This window comes from Lontra canadensis, unplaced genomic scaffold (assembly GCF_010015895.1).
Source record: "Lontra canadensis isolate GAN:19392208 unplaced genomic scaffold, GSC_riverotter_1.0 scaffold371, whole genome shotgun sequence".
NCBI lineage: Eukaryota > Metazoa > Chordata > Mammalia > Carnivora > Mustelidae > Lontra > Lontra canadensis.
This window is the reverse complement of record NW_022631365.1, coordinates 9,845-37,321: the sequence shown is the minus strand read 5'-3', so window position 1 is coordinate 37,321 and position 27,477 is coordinate 9,845. Positions and strand designations below refer to the sequence as shown.

General features: G+C 40.1%; 1 protein-coding gene across 1 annotated transcript; it reads right to left on the bottom strand.

The window, feature by feature from the left end:
* LOC116862901 (solute carrier organic anion transporter family member 5A1-like) lies at nucleotides 1-27,174 on the bottom strand. The gene is made up of 7 exons (XM_032850347.1): nucleotides 27,170-27,174; nucleotides 27,033-27,085; nucleotides 26,568-26,811; nucleotides 9,322-9,481; nucleotides 7,105-7,346; nucleotides 4,848-4,912; nucleotides 1-2,194 (listed from the first exon to the last, which is right to left on the bottom strand). Exons 1-7 carry the CDS (start codon nucleotides 27,172-27,174, stop codon nucleotides 1,737-1,739), a joined length of 1,227 nt encoding a protein of 408 aa, XP_032706238.1. The 3' UTR covers nucleotides 1-1,736.
* Nucleotides 27,175-27,477: the final 303 nt, after the last annotated feature.

Genomic DNA, 27,477 nt, shown 5'->3' with positions numbered 1-27,477 from the left:
TTGAACCCAGGAATGTTCACGCAACTCCACCAGCGCCTCCAAGGATGAAGGGCAGAAAGCCTGAATCACGGGACAGTTCTGTCACTCATTTCCCCTCTACAGAAGAGTGTAAGCCAGCCAAGGAAATCAGTTCCTAAATTAGCCCCTACATAATCATAGCCTCCTTGGCAGAAACTGTTCACAATTATACTGGTATTTGGACCTTCCGCGTCCCTCCGACGTCCGGGTTGTCAGGATTCTTTTTCTGAGCAGCCAAGACCCCATGAGTTAACTTGCTGTCAGTCCAGAGTGCTGTCAGGAAGCATCTACCTTAAGAACCATGTAGAAAGCATTCTGTGTGGCACCTAAGTCAAAGCGATGTTCTGGGAGGGACTCAAAAGAATGATGGATAATGAGCGCAAAGTGCATTTAGGAACAGAGAAATCCTCTCAAAGAATCACTTCGGGAAGGTTAACAGTAGGAAAGAATCAAAGAGAGATGTAAAATCGTTCTAGCTCTGATAAAGGGAATTCAGTATGACAGATGAGTTGATTTTAAGTAATTTTCAGTCCTGACTTAGGATGATACTCTCACAGCTCACAGATCCGCCTCCTCCTGTATTCAGAGTGATTTTCTTATCACAGGTATGAGCTTTCCTGATTTAATTACTCAACTTCAGGGGGCAACCACAGCAATTTTCTGTACATAAGAAAGAAAATGATTCGCTAGGGTTTCTAGGCATATAACTAAAACGATCAGATGGGACTCAGTCTTACCTCTGTGGAATTTCTTTTTCCAACTATTTTGAGTGTCAAGGTTACGATTCTTAGCTACCCTTGTGTGGGCCCACAAGAGATAAAAGAATTTCTGCAGCATTTTTCTTTGGATGAGAAAGCCATCAGTTTCTCTCCTTATGAGGCATCTTAAATCAGGTTCCAGCCATACTGTTTAGCACATTAGTTTTAAAGCCCCTGGCAAAAGAATACCAGAGTTTAAATTCAAGCTAACAGATTTATGATTCAGCAGACTCTTTACCTTATGATGGGGCAGACAGACTAAAAAAGGAAGTGTCTTATGAAATAAAGTAGCTGTTCCTTTTATCACACTATGCATATGATTCCTTTGAAGCATTTGAAAAATTCTACCTGATTTATAACTCTGCTATGGCTTAAAATGCTAATAACAGTACTTTAGGGAAGGTTTATTGTCCTCTTTTCAAAAATGTATCTGCTTTAGTCTCTTGAAAGAAAAAGTAACATGCTGCACTTACATTTTCCCAATCAAAATTGCATAGTTGAGACAAATTCGTTTGTGCTTTGTAGCGGAACTCACAGTATGTGTTCATATCTAAAAACTGATTTGTAAATGCAAAGTCATGGTCAAGCTCACCTTTGTCTGGAGTGTATGCTAATGATATGTACTGCCAATACACTTCCCAAAATTTCAATAACCAGGCGCCTCTCAGCCTTATGCCACCCTAGAGCACGAGCATGAAATTCACATAGCGGAAAAGGGTAACAAATCTGTCTAAACTCCTCCTTCTTGGAGAGAAGGGGGTAAAGGCTCTCAGTCTAGTTGAGGTATCCAGCCCTCACTCAATAGTGGCTGTGTATACTGAGTTTTGTTGGTTTGAGGATTGCGTCTTTAGAGGTTAAAAAAAGAAAGAAAGAAAAGAAGGCACGGGTGTTTCTCAAGTTGCCATATTCAACTCAACCAACAAAACTAAAGTCTTCCGTTTTCAAGCTTCAGGAGGGAGGCTACATGGCAGTAGGGCTCTCTTCCGGCCCCGGGTCCGGGGGGGAGCTTATTGCTTCGGGGAAGGGCCCCGGATAGGTCTGTGCTGTGTACTGGATCCCTTTCTGCAGACCAGTCTCTTCGCGGAAATCCCCCTGGCTGCTGAAAGCCGGGCACGATCTAGTCCGGGCATACTTTTCGGCCTTGTCGGTGTGACCCACCACCTCGCTCACAGTGCTCAGAGGGAATTCTCTCCACTGTCGCCTCTGCAGCTCATCCTCCTTGTACTTAATGGAGTACCAGGCCAGGAAAATGAAAATAAAGCCGACAAATTTGAGGCCAGCCGCCAAACCGAAATAGACAAAACGGAACGATGTCACGTTGTACTCCCAGCAAGAGCCTTGCACTCCACATTCCTGTTGCCAGAGCATGCACGTGGTGTCGATGACGGCGCCAAAGTAAATTGGCGTAGGAATGTATGCTAGAGCGGGAGAGAAGAAGACAAGAACGGTGTTTAGCCCATCTTATCAGAGAAAACAGATCTGTAGATGAGCAAGGTGCTTGTTTGCTCTCCGACCAGTTGAGGACAGTGGTTTTCTTGTATTAAGTGACTGTTTTAACTATGGCACATCTTATTATACTATAATATTATAATATCTTATTATAATATAAGATATAATAAGATATCTTATTATAATATAAGATATAGAATTATAATATAATATAATACCTATATTATAATATAGGTATTATAAAAACGTTCACGGAATTATAAATACTTTAAATCTTCCAATTTGCCACTCAGTCAGAATACGTTATTGTTCTATGTTATATGTAAAGATGTCGATTGCTAAAAAATTCAATCAGGTGATCCTTTTAAACTTAAAAATCAGATTTTGTCATTAAATACTCAAGAGGCTATACTAAGACCCTGTATGAACCACTAAAATGCAGTACACTTAGTTCTTACGGGGTTGGGTTCTAGTCCTCGGGTGCGGGAAGAGTACGAGGAAAACACTGTCCCCTATAAGCCAGAAACCACATCAAATGGCAAACTGTATAAAGATATTTGGGGCATGGAAATAACTAAGGCATAAAATTCATCTTTGAAGCTTGGGAAATATCTGTGATGAATAGTAGCTTCGTTGTTTGGGCAATGAGATAGACATTTCTTCACTCCCATAAGAAAGAAAGTCTACCCAAGTAGACTTCCTTCACCATATGTTACTCACTTTGCTGAAATGTGCCCCATCCCCATATTGTTCACCTTACAATCATCTAACCCTCCTTTAAACTCCTCACTCACTCAGATGCCACTGTATTCCCACTGCATTTTGTATACACCTTCATTGCACCAGCTATCACGTAGCAATGAAAGTGTTTGCGGATTTGTCTCCCATAATTTCCTAGATGGCAGAGGCCAAGTCTTTTATTCCTTGCGTCCCGAGGACCCCTCAGGACAGCCCATGGATCCTCGATGAGTTTATACAAGGAAGTGATCAGAAGGAGCAGGGGAGAAAAGGGGGAAGAAAAGAGAAAAGAGAGGAAGGAAGGGAAGTCGGTGGACTTAGTGATATATTTTTAAATATATTGTATTCATTTCAAATGACATGTTCATTACAATTAAAATGTAACATTACTAAAATACTTAAAATTCCCTTTTTGTTTGGAATTTTGGGGAATGGAAATTGGTTTGTTGGCCCAACTATAGCTTTTTCATAATCAATAGAACTTAAGTCAAGTCTGAATTAAATAGATGACTGAAATGTCCTCCTTTCACTTATTCCTGACACTGCGACAACCCTCTATTGACTTACATTTACCTCCAATTCCATATGAAACTACCCCAGCTCCATGACATCAAAGACAAGCAGAGCAAAAAGGAGGACCTATTTCTTCTTTTCCTATTCGACTACCCCTTCGCTAAACAAATTTCCTTCTTTGAAAACAACTTTTTAGTTTTCAACAGGAAGTATAAGGCAAGCTTCTTAAGTAAATCAAAGCATGCCAGAATTTCCTTTCGCCAGCTGGCTTTGAAAAATGGGACCTTCAGAGTTTTATCGGTACCAAAAAAATAAGCCACCCACTCAATGCAACCAGAAACCTCTGAGAGTGACCGGAGAAAACTCCCTACTCCCAGACTGGGCCACCAACCACAGCGTAATGATAAATTGAGAATTCCAGAGAAGATTAATGTTTCAGAGGGTCAAATGATAGCATTTTAAAGTGTTTCACCCTTCAAAATGGAAATTAAAAATTCAAATCAAAAAACCTATTTCTTTTTCTTTTCTTTTCTTTCTTTTTTTTTTTTTTGTCTTATGGACAATGATACTGATTACTGGGAGAAAAAACAGCTGAAGAAAATGACAGACTGCCACTCGTGAAAGAAAAAATGTGCTTGATGATGGGGAAGTCAATAAAAAATACGTTGAAATTGATCAAGGCAATGGGCTACTTCACAAGATATTTCCCATGCATTGTCCCAAAACACGACAGAGTGAGACCGTGTTTGTCAAAATCAGAACGATGTTCTTCACGCCCTAATGAATTCTGCCATATACAGACCGTGCTAATGACCTGCTCTTGTTAATAAGTAAAGGGGACTCCTGATGTATCAATTTGGGGATATTTCTTTTTTCTTTTCAGAATTTTTAATTTCTTTTCTCAGAAAACTCAATAGGTATCCTTTTTGCCTGGCCCAATAAAATTCTTATAAAGAAGTAAGAAATTAAAATCTTTGCAAATAATACGAGTGCCAGTTTCCATCACTTTCATGTGAAAAAAAGTCATAAAGGGACAAAAATGCCAGGATCATAATAAGCCCACTATAATAGCTTGGTTCAATATTTCTTATGGTACCAAAAACGCTCTAGGGAATCTAGCCCACATTTATGCTTATGGTGAAAAAGAAACTGTTCTAAAGTCCATTGTATTCTGATTCCTCAAACGACAGGACTGGGTAGCTTCTAGTTCAAATCAGAAAATAAGAAAGTTGTGCCCTTGCCGCTAACCCATAAAATCCTAGCTACTACTAAGGGTAACAAAAGATCGACTTGCCATTTTTTAAAAGACCATGAGAATTTGCCATCTGTAAAGAGGAACTAAGAGGCCCATGCGGAAATTCAGGAACATACCAAGTGTTCGCAGTAAAACAAACTGCATTCCCAGAGCGAAAGGTCTCTCCTCATCTTCTACTGACCTATGGTGAAGGGAAAGAAAGAAATGTTTTATAACATTGGCCTCAAGAAAACAAACATCAAATCAAGCCTGCTTAGTACAGAGCCAGAGAGCAAGAGCGGCTGTGCCAAAATATTTATTTCCTAGAATTTATTAACAACAGCCAAACAAGACTGCTGAAGTAGCTAAATCAGTGAATGAGTTCTCCCCATTGAAGACTCAAAGAAGTCCTGATTAACTCTGTAAATATTGGTGGAGGGCCAAAGGTTCATGGTTGAAGGGGCAAAATCAGCTCTGAGCTTCTAAAATCAGTTCTGTGAGGGACGCCTGGGTGGTTCAGTGGGTTAAGCCTCTGCCTTTGGCTCAGGTCATGATCTCAGGGTCCTGGAATCGAGCCCTGCATCAGGTTCTCTGCTCAATGGGGAGCCTGCTTCCCCCCCTCTCTCTTCTACCTGCCTCTCTGCCTCCTTGTTACCTCTGTCTGTCAAATAAATGAAATCTTTTTTTAAAAAATAAATAAATAAATAAAATCAGTTCCGTCAAAAAATAGATACGATAATTTATCCTAACTACTGCATTTTTTTTTCTATTTGCCTACACTTTCCAGAGGGCAGGTGTGTCGACTGAAAGTTATTCCTGTAATTTCTCAAGGGAAAGTACAGAGGAAAGAACTTAAAGAAAGAAGTTGAGTCCCAAGAAAGGCTGCAAAACAAGTCAAACATTAGAAAAAGAGTGAATCCCTCCCACCACCTCATGTTTTTCTTCTTTTCCCAAAACATACGCTCCAAGTAATTCCTATATGGCAGGAAGACTGGAGTCTATTGATCTGTAATTAGCAAAGATTAAAGGGCTCTTTTTCTGAAGTTCTGGGTTAGAAGCCAGCTGGTGATTTGCCATGACATGGGCAGCCCTGATCTGGGTTATTTAATATCTCTTGCAGAATTAAAGTTTCAAGAATGAGATTATTAAGGATTCATTTTTTAAAATGATGAAGTGCCTGATCTTTTCTGTGTCATACACGTTGAGTTCTAGGTAAAGCATGTCCACTTCCCCAGGACCCATGCACCTGCCATCTTCTCCCCACCTTCCTTATCTTTTCCTAGCAATTTGCCCCATGCTGCACACACCATTGTCACTCTGTAAGTATCCGTTGTCGGAGGAATTGAGAGATTCAACCAACGGGCCTTCCCACCCGGTGCTGTTATCATACATCTAACTCAGTATCCCATAAAGAAAGGAAGCCAAAATGTACAGAAGCAGCAGCAAACAGCCCAACTGTCCTGCTAAGAATGACATCCCAGCAAGTATGACCACCAGGTGCCCAGCACTGGGGGGTGCTGAGAAGCCAGGGAAGAGGTAAAAGGAGAATGAGGACTGATTCCCTTTCCTCCTCACTCCTTTGTTGCACTGCCTCTGCTGGTCCCCTGAAGCTGCTTCTGGGGGCATGCATTTCCGTCACCATGCTGTCCCCTTCCCTCCTTTGCCCACTGCAGCTTTTACTGCAAATGCCAACACACTGATCTGAATGAGTCCGTGTCAACATTTTTAACAGGACTTCTATTAAAGCAACGCCTGTGTTCTCTTATAAGCAAAAAACCACAAACGGGATACCTAATAAAACACAGCATGAACAGCTGGAAAATGACATCTCCCAGTCTGTCCTTTCCTTGTTTCAACTCCAAAACTTTATATGATCGTACAATTCATGGAATCTGCATTTTGAACTGCAGGCCCAGCATGAAACGTCCACTGATCCTGGGGGCACTACCTACCTACCAGGTTGGAGATAATACTCTTCGCTGTATGCGAGACTTAGAGACTTCGCCGAATGACTTCCTGCCCCGTCTGGGAGTCAGGCTCCTTGTGCCTAACATGGTGATAGCTTTCAGCCCCTGAACTTGAACCATTTAGGGCACAGACTTCAGGAACAAAAGGCACCCCAAAGAAGTTTCACTAAACTGCAAACCTAGAACCCATCTGAATAACGAACGTTCTGGAGTATGAAACATTACAACCTTCCATTCCCTTCCTGATCTGGGAAAACACTTCTCTTAATAAATTCAACAAGCAAAGGTCTGAGTGCTTCCCCGTACAATCTAACTCTGTTTTCCTCTCCACCTTACCACACGAGTCCCAGCTTGGAACGTGTTCTCTGGCCATTCTCAGTGTACACCCCTGCCTCCCGCCACCAGGCAAGCAGAGTGCTGTTCTCACCTGAGTGTCACTATGATGGCTGACGGTTGGGCGCATGCTGTGATGAAGGTGACGATGAAGAGAAAAATTAAGAATGGGATAAGGGTATTGCAGGCTCTTTTGCACTTCCCGGACACAGCATAGCCGTTCTCGTTGAGATAGGTTTTGACAATAACCACACGGAGCTGACCGCGCTGTCCCACCGTGGGTGGAGTGATCACTTGCCGGCTTTGGACACAGGTGCATTCTGTGTAATTCCTTATCTAAGGGATAGCAAAGATGGGTTGTGAGCCAACCTAAAGCATAGGAAAATTAGAACAAAGTCAAATGCTCTAAAATAGCTCTAGTATTTAAGAATGGGTAATGTTTGCTGAGCGAAATAAGTCAAACAGAGAGAGACAATTATCATATGGCCTCACTCATATGTGGAACATGAGAAACACAACAGAGGCTCATAGGAGAAGGGAGGGAAAGCTGAATGGGAAGAAATCAGAGAGGGAGACAATCCATGAGAGACCCTTAACTCTAGGAAACAAACTGAAGGTTGCTGGAAGGGAGGTAGATAGGGCGGATGGGGTAATTGGGAGATGGGCAAGTGATATGATGAGCACTGAGTATCACACCCAACTGCTGGGTCACAGAACTCTGCATCAGAAACTAATGATGTACTATATGTTGGCTAACTGAATTTAAATTTTTAAAAATATGCATAATATTTAACTGAAAATACAGCCTCCTTGCTAACAGTAATGATCTAAAGTGTGCATCCAACAGTGTCTGCTGGCCAAATCGTTTAAACCTAAACTTTTATAAGGAGCTTTCAGCACTCTGTTCCACAGCGTTCACATTCCATATGCTCATTTTGGTCACAACTATATCCTGCTCCCACTGCTGTGCAATTCTTGGGCTGTCTGATTAAAGAAGCCCCTCGAAAACAGGAACCAAGCTTTCTGTTTACTTGTGCCCACCAGAGCCCCCGGCATCAACCTGGACACAGCGTAGGACCTAACATAAATATTTGTTAAATAAATGCAGAGAACACGCGATGCAGCCGTTGATGACTCCAAGGCCAAGACCAGGGAACATATCATTGACTGTTTCGTTTGAAAAAAGCTAATTCAAGGACTTAAAAAGGTATTTCAAATAAAAGCAACCAATGACTCTTTCTGCCTCTTACATTGTTTTTACTGAACAGACATCAGGCTTGAACTCCCTGTCACTGTGAGCTCTCAGCCACTTAGAGAAGCAGTAGCAACAAATATGAGAATGGGAACCGTTTGGCCATCTGTGCTTCGGGGACTGCTGGCCTCTTTTTAAGAATGAGGACTGTGCCTTAGAGGACTCCCTCGCTCACTCCCAGGGAAGGACTTAGCCACTGAGAACAGATCTTGTTGTCTCTTCCAGCTTGGCATGCACCAATTATATAATGGGGAGCCAGCAACAGGATTTCTCCATTTATCAGTATAGCTTAAAACTCAGAAATCAAATATGACAAACCCAAAACATACCGTCAATGGTCTAATCCCTTAACACCTACACAATACAAGCCAATGCACCTTAACTTTTTAATTAAAGCAGCCTCCTACAATCTGTCCTTATGCAAAGAATGAAATCAGGCTCAGTAAAGAACTGAGTAGAATATGAAAACCTCCCACAGTATTACAGCTTATTTATAATTCACAGGGAAGGGAATTCTCAAAATAGCCTATTCTTGAACTGACAGAAATATCTTTACTCTGAAAGTGAAAGAAAGAAAGAGAGAAAGAGAGAGAGAAAGAAAGAAAGAAAAAGAAAGTTTGAACTCATATTCTATGAAAAATGGCCATTGCCCATCTTCGCAGACTCTGATCAGAGAAGATGCTCACCTATTCTCTTCTGCCAGCACCAAATGTGGTCATCTTGACCTTCAAATGCATCACAAGGGCCCTGGCAGAGTAAGAAATGAGAGGCCTAGCATTCAACCTTCTCACGTTTCACTGAGTTGGCACAGAATGTGAAGTGGGAGAGGGCTGATGTGGAAATAAGTCACTGCACCCACATGTTCCCTTCGTCCCTGAAGAAAATGATAGCATTGCATAATTTTCTTTCCTCTGGCTTTTTGTCAAGATGTATTTTGTAGGTTATTTGAAATTTCTTGAAAAGAGGAATAGAAGCCACGTGTTAGCCTGTGAATCCTAACATGTCTTGTCACAGGATGTTGGATCAACAAAAGTACAGGAACTTGCGAAAAATACTCACCCCAGTACTAAGATTACCACTGTTAACACAGCCAGCCAGACAAGGGTTAAAGTATGTAATTCCATCTGATCCGCAGACTGGCTCATACTCGTGTATCTTACAACCACAATTAACATTGCAGCTTCCTGTCAGGTTCCTGTGAGGCATGGTGAGAGAAGGTCTAGAGAGGAAAAAGCAGGTCATGAGCAACATTTACTAAAATAAAACTCTAAAGAAAGTTCTCGACATTCGACGTTAAGTAGTTTGTCCATTTTAGAGAAGCTAGTCCCCTTAAATCAAAGCTGTGGTATTGTAAAGTAACCACCTTGGATAATTATCATTTAGTATCATTTTAAACAAAGCACCAAAAAAAGTTTCAATCTTCTGGTACCATAAAATTAAGACTTCTGTATCAAATTATGTATCATGCCTCAATTCTGTCTTCCATCTTGGTGCCACAGATCTGGGCTCAGCTGTTCTAACCCCTGTATAACTACTCGCTTATTGTAGACATTAAGCTTTCTGTCTGAACAAACCCAGGCCTCGATTTCTTTAACTATAAAAGAGAGGAAACACTTTCCTTTGCCAGATCAATAACACCATTAGGAGGGCACCAGCAAAATCCATCCATCACAGTTGTCGACACAGGTTCCTCTGACCAAAAACTTGAATTATTCTGGAAGAAATTATCAAAGAAAGACATGGGACTCTAAAAATTGAGTCATAAGTGATTTTCAAAGAACGGGAATCACATCACTAGTTTTGATTCAAACAACCAGAGAGGAATGAATGATTCAGTCCTTACTTCAGAATGCCCAGATGTGGATTCCCAGTCAAAGTGGTAGGTTTTGTTTTCTCATAGGATCATGATGTCTGATACAAAGAAATGATACAATATGCAAAGTTCCAATACAATCGATCTAGGCAACAAATATAAAGGACAGGGGGAGCAAGTAAGGAAAGGATACAGGGCTGGGGAGAGAAGTAGAAGAAAATGCTGTGGAAGAGCAGACACAGGCAGGGACCCCCAAGGGACCCTTGGAAGAACGAAAGGGGTTCTCCAGTGACCTCTTTCCTTGGCTTCTATGACCACTATTTTTGTCACTGATGAAATACTGTTCCCAAAACCACATGAGTAATACAGATCCATCATCTGTCCACCCATCCAACAATGTTCTAGAATATCTCTTACATGCCAGAACTTATCTTTAATGCCTATGTTGAGTAACCACTCCTTGTCCCAACTCTGTGTGTTAGTCTACACACATAAAGCATTATTTGTTCAAAGGTGTCTCTCCTGTGTTCTCTTTTACACGTTGATAACTGAGTCCTCAAATTTTATTTAAAGGAAAAAATACATAGCCGTATTCAGACCTTATCAAGAGGGTCACCTGGATGACTCAGTTGGTTAAGTGTCTGCCTTTGGCTCAGGTCATGATCCCAGGGTCCTGGGACTGAGTCCCACATAGGGCTCTCTGCTCACAGAAAGCCTGCTTCCTGCAATCCTTCTCCCTCTGCTCCCCTGCTCCTGCTCTCTCTCTCTATCATAAATAAATAAATAAATAAATAAATAAATAAATAAATAAAATCTTTTAAAAAACTTATGAAGAAAGGCTTCTAAGGAGGCAAAGTGAAATAAACTGTTCTTCATTTATGTGACTCTCAAAAGAAATTTTGTCATAAAACTTTGATGATTATGCCCACAAACTCTTGGATTCATATTATTTTGTTGTATGTTTTTAAAAATATGTGATTCTAGGCCAGTAATTCTCCACAGAGGCAATCTTGTTCCCTAGGGGACATTTTGGTTGTCACAACTAAGGGAGTGCTACTCACTGGGTAGGGGCCACAGATGCTTCTAGACGTGCTTCAATACACAGAACCACCCCACACCACCCCCACATACAACAACCCTGATGACTACATTTGTGCCCTCATGCACAATTTAAACCCCCACACAACCCCCGCACTACTCCCATTGCCCGAGTCTTAGTGGTCTTGAGGATGAGGTGAGAAAGCCTATTCCAGACCTACTACTACATCCCACAAATGACTAAATGGAGGTCCAGAGAGACCAAATGATTTATTTTAATGCTGATTAGTGCTGTCTTAACTGGTACCCTATGAAAAGTGTTCTGTGTCCATTACTGTTCTCTTTGCTAGTTCTTCAAGAGCCACATTGCAAGCCATGACCAAATAAAAGGGGTTTTATTGTCTGCGTGCTTCGTCACTAAAAATGACAGGCTCCAAATCCATACACTATAGTTCTTACTATTGCTATCAAGAAGTTATAAGGAATTTCTTATTAAGAACATGATTCATATTCATTTATGACCTCCACAAGCTCCCAAACACCTCTCTTTCATGGGTTGTCCACTCAAGAGAAAGGAATCTAGGAGAATATAAACAGATGCTCAAAACCCACTGATGACAGGAAGCAAAAGCTTTCCTGAGTTCCAGAAACAGAGGCCCAGTCCCAGGTCACGTTGGGTATGTTTGCTTTTCTCATGAGAACATGATGTCTGAAACAAAGAAACGATCCAGTAAGGCTCTAAGAAAATCAAAACAGGTAACAAACATAAACAGCAGTGAAAAGAAGTGGGCATTCATGAGAAAGTCATTAGGGGAAAAGGCCAGAGTGGCACCAAAAAAGGAAAGATACCAACATGGTTAAGACGCTACACGGTGCAGATGTTACAAAAGAAATACATTTTAAAGAGTAATAATGTCTTGTTTGACTATCACTCACTTTCCAGAAAACAGGCTGGGTTATAATAAGGGTATAAGTGTGTAAACATGAATAACACTAAGCAACCGTTCATTAGCCTGAAGGGAACCCACCATGGGAGGACAAATGCACAAGGGCCGTGGGACACCACACCTCCACTGTGCAAAGGGACTGTGCATCACGTTTCCAATAACTAAAGCATTTCTGACAAGTTAGCTTTACAAGTAAAAGGCTCCTGGCAGCTCAGAGGCAAGGTAAGTGTTCATTTCCAAGTGAAGAAAAAGGCCTCAAGGGGACGCCTAGGTGGCTCAGTCAGTTAGTTAGATGTCTGCCTTCAGCTCAGGCCATGATCCCAGGACCCTGGGATCAAGTCCCGCATCAGGCTCCCTGCTCAGGCAGGAGTCTGCTTCTCCTTCTGCCTGCCGCTCCCCCTGCTTGTGCGTCCTCTCTCCCTCTTTGACAAATAAATAAATAAAATCTCAAAAGAGAGTGAGAGAGAGAGAGAAAATAGAAAAAGGCTTCACTAACAAGTGGACCAACAACCAACCACAGAGTCCAAGATGCAAGCCTGTGAGAGTCACATATGAGATCTTACCTGTAAGAATCGCAGAATTACAGAACTAGACAGATGGGAGCAGTCTCTGAGATCATCGAGTACCACTTGCTGGTTTTAAAGAAACTATGAGAGATGTAATGACATGCCCGCCATCATTAAGGCTTCAAGAAAAGCAGCCACAGGGAGACCAAGTGAACAAAAAAGGGAAAATGAGCAAGTTTGTCGCCCAGTCTTTATCAAATCAATTGCTTGAGGATCAACGTTTACTTAAAGTAATATAGTAATATATAAAAATCAAACATATCATGGTTTAACATAAGTCATATCGTCTACCATGGGGCCATTACAGCTGGGTAAGTAAGGACACAGTTGCTCTCAAATTTATCTCTCTGTCTCTGTCTCAATCCCTCTCTCACTAGTGTGGGCACAAGCACACACACACACACACACACACACACACAAAGTATGTCAAATCACTCCACCAAAAGACCTGAAGATTACTTGGACCTCCCCATCTGACATATTTCTACAGGTCACTGCAAATCAAAGAGGAGCCCCCTAACTATCTTTCTGCCTCCCCTTAAGTGTCTCCCTATTAAGAAACTTGACAAGTGGGCATCCATGCATCTTATGCTCAAGTCACATGGATTAGAAGAATATGATTCATGTAGCAAATACTCTTTTATCACAATATACTAATCACCAAGAAAAAATTGATATCTTTCTCATAATATCTTAATCGCTATCAATTTATCTCAACCTTCAAGAAGATTTCAATTAGAATGTTTCCTTTCGATTCCACTTAATTTTTGGCTTCATATTAAAATGCTTCCCTGGCTATATATAGCTGTTCAATTTCAGGTTTATAATTATTATTATTATCATCATAATCAAAGTTATCATTTAAAACTAACATTTACATAGCCCTATTTTTACTCCAGGAATTGTGTACCAAGATCTTTATATAAATTACCTCATTTATTCCTCATGAGAATTAAAACTATTATGACTGTGCCTTCATCTTTTAGATGAGGAAATTGAATACTGGAGAGGATAGATACTGTCAAAGTTCACAAAGCTAGAAAGAGCCAAAAACAGATCGAATCATATACATATAACCTGCAGCTTTTTGTTTGTTTATTGTGTTTTTCCTTTTCTTTCTTCTCTTTTTTTTGGGTGGGGGGATGGTGCCTGGAGGGGAGAGGGAGAGAGAGAATCTCTAGAAGGCTCCACACCCAGCACAGAGTCTGATGCAGGGCTCGATCTCACAACCCTGAGATCATGGCCTGAGCCATATCAAGAGGCGGACACTTAACCCACTAAGCCACCCAGTGCCCCTTCCTGCAGTTGGAATTAGGAAGTGTGTTTGGCTTCACCTGTGTGTCTGTATTTCACACAGGCATGTCAGAATCATCTCAGAGCTGTAAGAGTCAGGATTTACTGTGAACACTGTGGCTTAAGTAAGACTTTATATAAACACATTGCATAATGTGAATTCCTTGCTCTTTAGCTTTTCCTCAAGTAATTTTTTAAAAAATGGAGTTAAATCTGATTTCCATGTACAGAATTGTTCAACAGTACCGAGGCTTGATAAATCATTTAATAATGCTAGCTTTATTATCTTTCATTTATCAAGTGTCGTCTCTTTGAACTTAAAACTAAGATCTATTATATCATCTTCTGGTTGAAATTACTTCAGACTTGAATTATTGGGCCAGAACTTTTCCAAGGATGATTTCTTGAGCTGTGAAGTGACAAGGAAGCATTTTCTCAGTTTCCTGTGTTTGGCAGTGACTGTTGGATGGAGAGATCCACCAAGTTCAAACAAGTCCAAAATCTCAGAGGTAGGGACTTTTCCCTGAAGTTATTTCTCTCAATATAGTTTTATTGAGCCAAAATGCTAAGACTACAGAAATTCAATAGAGCCTGCTAATTCAGACCTTTGTTGCAACTTTTCCAAAATGCATTTCATCCTCTTTGTCATCACTCCTGCTCCTGCCATATGGTGTATATAGGTAGTACTCCACTACCAGCTCTCCAGATACCTAGCATGTCTGGCCAATCGCTTCTAAATTCTCTAACAAAACCATTTATCTCCTGTGTCTGTGTCAAACTGTGTCTTACAGACAGTTTAACCCACTGAAGTTTTTGCCGGTTATTTAAAGCTTTGGGTGCCACTCAAGACCTCTTATTTATTATAGAATATTTAGAATATAGAATTCTAATATATGTATTCAAAATAAGAATTAGAATTAAAAAATAGAATGTATTTAGAATATAGGCTGTTTAGAATATAGAATATAGAACTATTATAGAATATATATTATATATAATAATATATTTTTTATTATAGACCTTATTAACTTTAAAAGAAATTCCTGAAAAGTAGAGGACAGTTTACAAGAGATGTTAAGTAGGTGTGTCTCTGGATTATCCTAGCTACTTTTATTAGTAAGCTTATAGTTCATTTCTATAATATATATATATATATATATATATAGAGAGAGAGAGAGAGAGAGAGAGAATATATACACACTCACACACATACATACATAATTACATAAATTTATTTGACTACTTTTACAGTTCACTGTAAATCAAAGAGGAGCCCCTTAACCATCTTTCTGCCTCCCCTTAAGTGTCTCCCTATGGAGAAACATGACAGGCAGGCATCCATGCATCTTATGCTCAAGTGGGTGCTGGGAATGTAACTGAGTTGGGAATGGGCCAGGATATTAACCAGAGTGCCTAAGATCTTCCATTATGAAAAATCATCAAATTCTCAAATCTGAATTTCTTTCTTTCAATTTTATTTTATTATGATTAGAACACTGACCATGAGCTCTACCCTCTTGCAAATTTTAAGTGTACAATACAGTGTGTACAGCAGATCCCTAGGGCTTATTCCTCTTAATCGACTGAAACTTGATGTCCATTGCCTGGTAACTCCTCATGTTCCATTTCCCCAAGCGACTGTTCTGCCTTAACTATTTTAGATACCTCATAGAATCAGAATCGTTCTTCATCTGTCATTCTGTAACTGGCTTATTTCACCTAGCATGATGTCCTCAGGGTTCATCCATTTTGCCACATATTACAAAATTTCTTTCTTTTTTAAGCCTGAATCATATTCCATTGGATGTATACATCACATTCTCTTTATCCATTCACCCATCGATGGACGCTTAGGTTATTTCTACATCTTGGTTGTCAAACCTGAATTTTCTAGGGGAACCACTAACAACATGTCAGGTTCATTCCACAAAAAGACTGTGATTCCATCTTGGCTGAACAGGAAAATTTCATTTTTCTAAAACATCTCAACCCCACAGCTGGTATTCAGGTGCCTCTTGAGCATTTGATACTAATTGAAAGATGGATCATCATGAAGATTCACCCTGCTGGTGAACCCGGAGCTTCTCATACAAGCTTTAATAAATGGAGGCAGCCTATACACTGTGCTTGCTTCTTTGTGTTGGTTTTTCTTCTTTCAGAACATTTTAATAATGAAAAGCACTGCATTCAGGATCAGAGAAACCTGGCTTCAAATTCTAGTTCTCCCATTTTCTGACTGTGTGACTCAACAAGTTATTTAATCCTTCTGAATTTCTTTCTCTTATTCCAAATGAGAAAAAAAAATACCATTTTAAATAGTTATTTATTGGGCCCCTGGGTGGCTCAGTTGGTTAAGCAACTTCTTCGGCTCAGGTTATGATCCTGGAGTCCCAGGATCAAGTCCCGTATCAGGCTCGAGTCTGCTTCTCCATCTGACCCTCCCCCCACCATGCTCTCTCTCATTCTCTCTCTCTCTCAAACAAATAAAATCTTTAAATCATTATTTATCAATTGCTTATTATGTATGGGTTTTCTCCTATTTTATTCTTTCTCTATTTCTGAGAGATTGGTACTGTTATTAACCCATCTTCATGATGAGGGAATAGAGGCAGACAGGGTAAGGAATGCACCAACCACATTATTCAGTCCCTGCGGCAGTTCAGTAAGATCGTATCTGTCAGTATTTTCACCTTAAAGATGTGGAAACCAAGCACAGAAAATTAACGAATGCGTCCATACTCACACAGCTGGGTTTCATTCAGTCCTCCTCCTTATTAACTGAGGACTGTGGGCCAATCACTTCATCTCTAAGCACAGTTTCTTTAATTAAAACATGGATAATCATGCACACAGTAAAGTTGTAAGCATTATATTAAAAAGATACACATAAACAGGTGCCAATTACCACACCTGAGCCAAACAGATGCCTAACAAAGACTCCCCTTTTCACTGCCACTCCCTCCATCTCTCTCTTTGTCGGCTTTAAAGGAGAAAAAAAAAAATCCCATATGAAGCCTCAAAATCATACAGAACAGAAAACAGTTTTTACTTAATAGGCCAACTCATACTAATGAGCAGGTTGTACACTGCACAAGAGGACCCAGCCACAGGAACAAGTAGAGACTGAAATGTAGCCCACACCCTCCTTGGGTCCCCTTATTCCTCACACAAACAGAACTGCTACTCTAAAAGTGCCAAGCCTGTTCACCTACACCATCTACCAGGTGTTTATACTGATTCAATTTTACTGTACTATCAGTATTAGTATACTATCTTCCTAGAAGTATTTGGGAACCCAGAGGAATTTTCCAAGGAAATCGGGTTTTTTATTTTGCTGATTTATAAACTGTGCTTGAAGTCAGGCTGCAGATACTGGAATGAGTGGATCCTTGAAGCAGCCTTCAGAACACCTACTCAAGTTTTTCTTCATTAAATACAATTAAATGAGAAGAAGTATACCATAAATCATGGATTTAGATGTGGATGTAGACGTTTATTCTCATCAAGTTCTTACAAGTTTAGAACCACTAGATGAATAACATCCCTGCATAGAGGGAGATGACAGACATTCATTCATCTTTTAAAGAAGAAAAGGGAGCTTAAAGAAGAAAAGCTTCGTATGATCTAGAAGAAAAGGGAGAAGAGGCAAGAAACTAACATTTTGGGGGCACCTGGGTGGCTCAGTAGGTTAAGCCTCTGCCTTCAGCTCAGATCATGATCTCAGGGTCCTGGGATAGAGCCCCACACCAGGCTCTCTGCTCAGCAGAGAGCATGTTTCCCACTCCCCACTCTGCCTGCCTCTCTGCCTAGTTGTGCTCTTTCTCTCTCTCTGTCAAATAAATAAATAAAATCTTAAATTAAAAAAAAAAACTAACATTTTCAGCACATACTATGTGCTGGATACTGCACTAGGAAATATCAGAAAACCTCCTTAATACAATCCTCAAAACCAAAACTACAAACATTTGTCTGAAATATTGGAATGCTTCAAACTGGAAATTGGGGATGAAGAAAAGAGACACTGACTTCTCATTTTTTACCCTTCTGAAGTATTTTAACTTTTCAACTACATATGTTTTACTTTAATTATGCTTGCAATCCAGTGGCACTGACATTATCACCAATTTAATAATGAGGAAGCCAATACTCAACAATATATGGTAGTTTTCTTGCAAGGCCATGCAGCTAGAAAATTGATGGCTCTGGTCCTTTTCTTTGAAAACAAACCTACCTTTGACAAAAGAGTTTGTGGGGGGAAGTGGGGCTGAGGTCAAGAAGTTCTTTACTGGGACCTCTGTTTTCTCACTAACACAGAATCTGGGATGCCCAACAAGAAAATCAAGACTAAGATAGAACACTTCAAGAAAAGAATTTTTAAAAGTGCAGCCATCCTGGGGCATAGGAAAGGAAGCTGAGTAGGGCCAAGAAATGGATTGCTCAGCAAAGATGAGGGCCTGCTAAGATTGGAACTCATAAATTTGTAATGGCACCAATCAGCACAATTATATAATTTTTGCCCATGGTGCTGGAGAGCCCAGAGTCAGTTGATTCAGGATTGGCAAGACAGATACGGTACGAAGCAAGGGCTCCAAAGTCTTGAGGGGACTTGCAGTTTAAAAGCAGGTAAGACAGTGAGTCTGCCTTCCCTCCCTGCTGAGAATGCACTGAAAATTAAAGCAAGAAAGATTAAAAGGAATAAAACTAGCAATGAGGAATGAAAAGTGACACCAAATTTCACGAAAATAGCAAGTGGATAGGCATAAATTTATGTGATGAGGAGATCCCCCGCCTCGGAGGAGAGCCAGCCTGCCCCAGAACCCTCCACAAGGCTCCAGAAGGTTCTGAGCTTAAAGTCACCAGATGTGGCAGAAGCCAAAGGTGAGGATGAACCTGAGGCTTGAGGGAGAGAAAATTGTATTGTTGGGCCCTTCCTTTCTCATATTCACTCACCTCCATCAGAGCCCAGTCATTCTCCACAAAGCTCTTCTCTAAAGATATCGAAAGAAATTTAAAAAGCTAAAATTCCCTAATTTTTGTAGGGGGGTGAGGGTGGGGCACATAACCTGAAGGGTGACAGACTGAGTCCTGTCGACCTGTAAAGTCCAGAATAAACAAACAGAAAAAACTCACCCTTAACATTAAATGGCAAAATGTGAGGCATAAAAACAAAGTGAAGAGAAAAATCTAATTATATATACAGATCTGAGAAGATATTACTCCTTAAAAGGACAGAAAATGTTATGAAAAGGACATACTCAGAATACAACAAAGAAAAAAGTTCTCAAAATAAAGAAAATTTACATAAAGAATAGAAGACAAAGTATGGTAGAACCTCTCATAGCGAAGGACAGAGGAAAGATGAGTGAGCAAACCACACATCCAGGCAACAGGGCTGTAAGTCCCAGTGTTGGATTAGCAGGAGTCCTGGTGAGTGCACAGAAAATGGAGAGAATGAGTAAAGCTATAGCAAAAGAAAACTTCTCTGGGGTAAAGAAGACAGACGTGTTAGCATAAGATGTCTCAGAGGGTGCCTAACGTAATGAACAAAGTCCTGGGCCAAAACATTCATTTGTTCATTCTTTCCCTCATGCAGCAAAGGTCCTGCATTGCTTCAGATGGTGGGGCTGCAACTATTATGGAGGCCACTATGGTAATTGTTCTCAAGGAGCTCATAGTTTAGAAAGAGGAGGCATGAGCAGAGCAAATAATTAAATGAGGGAATTTCAGCTAGTAGTAAGTGCTATAAGGAGACTAAGGAGGAATGATTGGATAAAGAATGAGGGGAGAGGGCACCTGGGTGGCTAAGTCGGTTAAGTGTCTATCCTCGGGTCAGGGTCCTAAGATCGAGTCCCACATTGGGCTCCCTGTTCAGTGGGGAGTCTGCTTCCTCCTCTGCCCCTCTCCCCAACTTGTGCCCCTTCTCTCCGAATAAATAAATAAATAAATAAATAAATAAAATCTTTAAGGGGAAAAAAAAAAGAATGAGAGGAGAGTGGGCTCCCTTAGATTGGGCAGGGAGGGGTAGCCTCTCTGAAAAAGTGACACTGGAAGGGCCCAGCCCTGGCAGAATCAGAGGGAGAAGCATTCCTTATGAAGTTTCAGAATACCCTGAATAAAATATTTCCTAAAAACTTTCAAATAAAGTTGGCCACAGACAAATGAGAGCTAGGACTGGAGTTAAATTTCTTATCTGCAACATTAGATGCTAGAAGACAAAGCAATGGCTTCGAAGTTCCCAGAAAAGCAATTTTTAACCTATAATTTTATACCCACTCAAACCATCACTAAATGTGAGAGAAGACTAAAGACACTAATACACTGGCAGGCTCAGAAAGTTTTACTCCCACATACTCTTTCCTCCAACGGCATCTGGGTATTTTTCTTCAGCAAAACAAGGAGTCGACAAATAAACAAACAAATAGTGGATACAATTGAGATCTATGAAAGGAAATCCCAGGATATAATTTATGTCCAGAGAGCAATTAGTCCAAATGAAGCAAGATCATGGAAAAAGAAAAATTCAATAAAACAAAGGATATGTTGAAAACTTTAAAAAATATATATATACATGAGCATGGGAAAGGCCAGTAGTCAGGGAAAGAAAGGGTCATTAGAACTCAAGGACAGACAACACAAGAAATAGGGTGGTCCAAATATGATACAACTTTAAGCAGATTCCCATTCCCACCCTAGATAGTAGATGACTACTCTTTCCTTGACCTCTTTATTTTCTGGAGAAAATGAACCAAAGTCTATGGACTTAGGAGCCTCATACATAAAGAAGACCTTTGGTGAGGTACTAGAATTGTAGCAGGGGAATTAGGTAAAAGTCTGCAGAGTGAACAGAAGGACCCAGGCACTTTCCCATCACCACCCCACACTCCCAGCTCTAGAATGACAGCAGGTAGGCTTACAACCCTGAACCCACCCCAACAAAGCTGCAGCCAGAGACAGGAAAATCCTGTTCCTGAGGAGCCAAAGCAACCCAGAGCTAAGACCTTGGGTTCTGACACCCAGCACCCCAGCAAAAATGCCACCTCCTGCCCTCCTGTTACCCGACAGTGAGATTCACCAAATGGCAAGCTCTGCCATCAGACACAGAGCACCTACCCAGCTTTTTAAATGTGTGTTCTTCCATACTAAGAGAAAGCTAAGGGACACCAGAAATGTAAGGGAAACTTCCAACATAATTGAGGCAGCAAAATAAATAGACAGCAGGTATTCAAAGGACATAGACAATCTAGGAAGGAAAAGAAACGCTCAATCATGTTGGAGAAGTAACAGAACATATTCCACCCCTGAAGCAAGAAACAATCAAAAATCAGGAAAGAAACTTGGAAGTTAAAAGTACAATATCCAAAATAAAGATTTAGCAGAAGACTGAAAAAATAAAGCATAAGAAACCTTTCCAAAAAGTAGGACAAAAAAATGAGATAAAATAGGTGATAAAGAATAAGTAGAGGACCAAAGAAGGAGAGAGAAGAGAAAAAGTGGTGAGAAAAGAGTAACAGAATTTAAATTTTAAAAAAAGAAAGAAAGAAAAGAAACCAAACTGAAGGACACAGTTTCCAGACAATAAAGACAAGTGCTCAGGAGGGGGTAGAAAAAAAACCCATTCCAAAGTATATCATGGTGAAAATCAGAAATACCAGGAGTAAATTGGAAGCTCCTAGAAGGGAAAAATAGGCACATATGAAAGACTGACAAAAACAAAGGCCAGATTTCCCACAATAGCATGAAAAATCAGATGATAAGTGAATAATAACCTCAAAATTCTGAGTGAAAATGATTCATCCAATCAAAAATTCTTTACCTAGCCAACTTGACAATCAAATATAATAGGTTTTTGGGTTTGTTTGGTTTTTTTTAGCTATTTCATGAAAAACCTTCAAAAACAAAAAAGTGACAGCCTGCCAGCCTTTCTGTAGCTACTGGAGGAATGTGCTCTCACGAAATGAGGAGGGAGCCAAAAAAACAGACATCCACAGAGCCCAAGGAACAAAGGATCAATACAGACAGAAGCCAATGGGATTCCCAGGGTTATAGCTGAGCAGCAGGCCCAGAGATCCTTGTGTCCAGACTGGAGCATGGGCACTAGGGCTCCAATTTAGATGACTCCAAGGGGTGGGAAGTGGAATCAGGAGTTCATCAGACAGGTGAAAAATCACAGCAGGGTATTTTGAGCCCTCAGAGAGTATGGGGAGACAGACACACATTCAGAGAAAACAAAGATAATGAAAATAAGACAATTACAAATTCCAGGAAAATCAATGCTCTACAAAAGAGGAAAGCTCATCATGACACACCACTTGGGCCTCAGCGTTAATAATACTGTCATAATCAAACACGAGAAATATCAAAGGAGGATTTGACCACAGTATATGAAGGGAAAACAGCACTCCTCATTTACTAAGATAGGAAGATATAAATAATGTCCCAATTTGGTTAATTTATACATTGTGTCTAAAAAAAATAGAGGTGAATACCGGAAGAGACAGCTAAAAAGAATTTTAAAATTACTGCCCTAGGAAGCAGGGTTAGTCAGGAGACTCTTGATTTTTTTGCTTCTAACTTCTTAATTCTATTTATTTTCCAGTTGTAATAAAAATAATTCAATAGAAGTAGAAATTATTCTTAATTTATTAGTGATGACTGATAACAAGAGCTAACTTTCAGGGAGCACTTGTTGTGGGCCAGGCTTCGAGCTGAGAGCTTTACACATGTTATCCATACTATCTTTGCCTTGAAACTGAGTCCCATTGCTGGAGACTAAATATTTAGGTCCCTGCAACATTCATAGGTTGAAAACGAACTTCCAGTGTGATGGTATTTGGAGGTTGGGGCTTCGGGAAGTATTTAGATCATGAGGGTTTTAGTATTTAGATCCCTTCATGAATGGGATTGGTACCCTTATAAGAGAGACTCTAGAGAGATGCCTCACCCCTTCCACCACGTGAGGACACAGAGAAAATGACAGCTACTTATGAACCAGAAAGTGGAGCCTCCCAAGACACCAAATCTACAGGTACCTTGATCCTAAACTACAGAACTGTGAGTAATAAGCTTCTGTTGTTTCCAAGCCACCCAGTCGACGCTATTCTATTTCAGTAGCCCGATGGGATGAAGACACTATTATCATCACCCTATTTCACAGATGAGGATACTGAGGCTTACAGTTAAGCAACTGGCCAAGCAGTGTGAAGATACAAATTCAGATTTAACTCAGGAACCAGGACTCCTATTCTATACCACCCTTAAATTTTTAAACACTTTATTTCCTATGCCATTCTAACAGGCACTAAAAGAAGCTATGTGTCAGTAAATGCATTACCCAGACACATATCTCCTGATGAAAAAAAGATTCTTGAGACAAGTGAACATATTCTGTCATCTACATAAGCTCTGATTGGTAGTTCCTCTTTTTTTTCCCCCCTTTCCTAATGCTCTATGTTAACTAAGTGAAATTAAAGCTTTTCTTATTCAAATTTCAAATGGAACATTTTAGCAGACAAAACTCCACTAAAAATCAAAAGGAAATGGGGTTTGTTGGCAGCAAGCACCAAAATCTAGGCACTAGAGTTCTGTCCAATGAGCAGATCCTAACAAACCCAAATGGAAATAAAAGTTACAGTTTTCATAACTCCCCAAGAAAAATTTTGCACCCTTTTTTGGAAAGGGTATAGGAAATCGATCCTCAGATCCACCGCTGGTGAAGGAGCAAATTGATAAAACACCTGGGGAGTAAATTTGGTAATATTCATTGCAATCTCATTTCTGGGAATTTATCCTACAAACACATGGCACACAGAAGAAGTGATTATTCATGAATTTATTTATTGCAGCATGATTTTTAATGACAAATGATAGGAAACTGCCTTTCAAATGGGGACTGGTTAAATTACAAAACAGAACTAAATGGAATATTACATGGCAGTTAAAAGGAGTGTTTAAAGCAATGTCCATAACAGCCAAACAATGGAAAGAGCCCAGATGTCCATCAACAGATGAATGGATAAAGAAGATGTATGGTGACTAACGTAACATAAAAAATAAATAAATACATGAAATAAATCGCTCACAAAATTTAAAAAAAAGAAGATAGGCTGTATATATATATATATATACAATGGGATATTACTCAGCCATCAAAAAATGAATTCTTACCATTTGCAATGACATGGATGGAACTAGAAAATATTATACTAAGCAAAACAATTCAATCAGAGAAAGACAATTATCATACAGTTTCACTCCTATGTGGAATTTAAGAAACAAAACAGGATCACAGGGGAAGGAAGGGAAAAATAAAACAAGACAAAATCAGAGAGGGAGACAAACCACGAGAGGCTCTTAACCATAGGAAACAAACTGAGGGGGGCGCCTGGGTGGCTCAGAGGGTTAAAGTCTCTGCCTTCAGCTCAGGTCATGATCCCAGGGTCCTGGAATCGAGGCCCGCATTGGGCTCTCTCCTTTGGTGGGGAGCCTGCTTCCTCCTCTCTCTCTCTGCCTGCCTCTCTGCCTACTTGTGATCTCTCTCTGTCGAATAAATAAATAAAATCTTAAAAAAAAAAAAAAAAAGGAAACAAACTGAAGGTTGCCGGAGGGGAGGGGGGTGGGGATGGGGTATCTGGGTGATAAACATTAAGGAAGGCATGTGATGTAATGAGCACTGGGTGTTATAGGCAACTGATGAATACTGAACTCTACCTCTGAAACTAATATTACCCTATATGTTAATTAATTGTATTTAAGTAAAATAATTTTAAAAAAATAAAAAAGGAGTGTTTAGGGCACCTGGTGGCTCAGTTGGTTGAATGACTGCCTTCAGCTCAGGTCATGATCCCGGAGTTCCAGCACTGAGTCCCACATTAAGCACCCCGCTCATCAGGGAGTTTTCTTCTCCCTTTGACCTGAACCTCCCTCTTCCCATGCTCCCTCTCTCACTCTCTCAAATAAATAAATAAAATCTTTTTTTTTTTTTTAAGAGTGCTTAAATGTATGGACTCTGAATTGTTTGGGGTTAAGTCTGGATTAAGTCCTATGTAACATGAAGCACAGCCACCTTAGGTCACAAAATCCTCAGTTTTCAAGGATTTTGTCAACTGTTTAGCACAGCCATTATTAAAAATTAAATTATATAAACTTACAATTAAATAAATGTTACAAACAAAGATAGTAAATAATCAATTCATCACCTCCTAGCTTTTTTACCATACTGTTATCTATGTCTTGACTAGGCTATTTAGGTCTAACTACCTGTATGAGAGAAATATCATATAATGGTATGTGACTGGGCATCTCCTAGTGTAGTGTTCATCATTTTCACGTTGTTAGCTTGAAATCAGCCATGGTGGGGATATTTACACCTCTGAAATTGTCAAATGCTATAGATGGGAACTCTTTTCTTAGCCATGTGTTACATATTATCAGCATACCACCGATATGTGTGTTCTTTTTTTTTTTTAAATAAAGATTGTATTTATTTATTTGACAGGCAGAGATCACAAGTAGGCAGAGAGGCAGGTGGGGGGTGGGGGGAAGGGGGAGCCGGCTCCCTGCTGAGCAGAGAGCCCGATGTGGGGCTCAATCCCTGGACCCTGAAATCATGACCTGAGCCAAAGACAGAGGCTTTAACCCACTGAGCCACCCAGGCGTCCCTGGTATGTGTGTTCTGTACCTCAATTTTGCCATCTGTAAAATCAAGATAATAATAGAACCTTCCTGATAGGGTTGTTGTGAGGATTAATGAGTTAATATATGTAAAGCATTAGAAGAGTGTCAATACAAGGGTTAACTATACATTGTATTATTATTGTTGTTGTTGTTGTTATTGTTACTGGCACAGAAAGATGTCCGAGCTATGTTGTTATTTTTTTTTATGCTGGGAAAAGTGTGTATGAGTTACTTTTTGGATATTAAACAGGGAAAATTTTTAATACATAGTCATAGGTTCTTATAGAAAGAAGCCTTGGCGGAAGGCACAAGAAATGAATCTAAGTAGTTACCTGGTTTGTCCTTGATTGGAGAAATGAGTTTGAGGACTTTAGTAAGAGCAAGACTTTTCACTGTACATTGTATTTTCATTGATTTTTATGTTCTTCAACTATGTGAATGTATCGTCTATTTAAAATGTTGCCTTTAAAAAAAAAAAAAAAAAGAACAAGTTTGGGGCGCCTGGGTGGCTCAGTGGGTTAAAGCCTCTGCCTTCGGCTCAGGTCATGATCCCAGGGTCCTGGGATGGAGCCCCACATCGGGCTCTCTGCTCCGTGGGGAGCCTGCTTCCTCCTCTCTCTCTCTGCCTGCCTCTCTGCCTACTTGTGATCTCTGTCAAATAAATAAATAAAATCTTTAAAAAAAAAAAAAAGGAACAATTTTCATTGACCCAGTAAGCATTTCCTCCTCATCTGCTTAACCAAAAAACCATGGGAAATACTCTGTGAGTCTCGAAAGGGGACCTGGACAAAGGAGAGACCATGGTCCCTGTCCTCCACGCACGCATGCTCCACCTGGGGGAGATGACACGTGCACAGGAGACCCCCCCCCACCGGCAGGGGGGAACACTCATCTGACCCTGGGGTACAAACACTACAGGGCTTTACACTTCTTTCACAATTAGAATGACATGAAATGGCTCTTGAAGTTACTTACCCTGTTGTATACGGGATGTTTATGCCTCCTAGATTAATACTTTCACACCCAACAATAAATAGGGTTGAAAAACACAGTAAAGACACACCACTGCAGATCATGGCAAGTTTAGCAGATTCTCTTGCACCAAGTTTCAATTTCTTTATAATGTAGCCTCCCAGGACAATGCCAACACCAGCACTGGGGACAATAATTACACCTAGAGAGAAGAAGGGAAGGACAGGATTAAGTGAAGTCCTATATGCTGTAATTTGTTTTCTAATTACTCTGTTTCTACTTACTTATTAGTATTAAAGTACAAAATAAAAAATACTGTAATCAACAAATCTTCAATGTGTATGATTTTATAGTATAATTTCTTTTCAAAGGACTCATAGCCAAAAGGTAAAATAACTTTTACAAAGCAATAAAATAAAGACAAGCCACCCACTAAGAAAGTGAACAGAACTTGAATGGGCCCCTTACTGGAGAGGAAATCCAGCTGGCCAATAAACACCAGAAGATGTTCACTCTCTTTGCTAAGAGGGAAATACAGATTAAAACATAGTAAAATACTACTCTATACCATCTGTGTTCATAAAAATTTAGAAGTCCGATATTACCACATGCTGGCGAAGATACCAAGCAATGGGCGTTCTCCACGGCTGGTGGGATGTAAATCGTGAGACCTACTTTGAGAAACAGTTTGCCCTTTATCTGGTAGAGTTGAAGATACACATATCCTGTGACAGGCAATTCTACTTCTGGATCTATACCTTGAAGAAGCCCAAGCACATGGGGACCAAAAGAAGTGTACAAGATATTTGAAGCCTCATAATAGCCAAAAACTGGAAATAAACCAAAAATTCATCCCTAGATATATTGCCTGTTGTAAGTTCAGGTAGCAAAATTCCACTACACAGCAATTAAC

What these genes read in the sequence shown, in the direction of transcription:
- LOC116862901 (XM_032850347.1), bottom strand. An exon ending in AACATCCCGTATACAACAGG is followed by an intron (nt 9,482 to 26,567) that starts GTAAGTAACTTC and finishes TTTCCTCTCTAG; the next exon opens with ACCTTCTCTCACCATGCCTC. An exon ending in GTGGTAATCTTAGTACTGGG is followed by an intron (nt 7,347 to 9,321) that starts GTGAGTATTTTT and finishes GCTATCCCTTAG; the next exon opens with ATAAGGAATTACACAGAATG.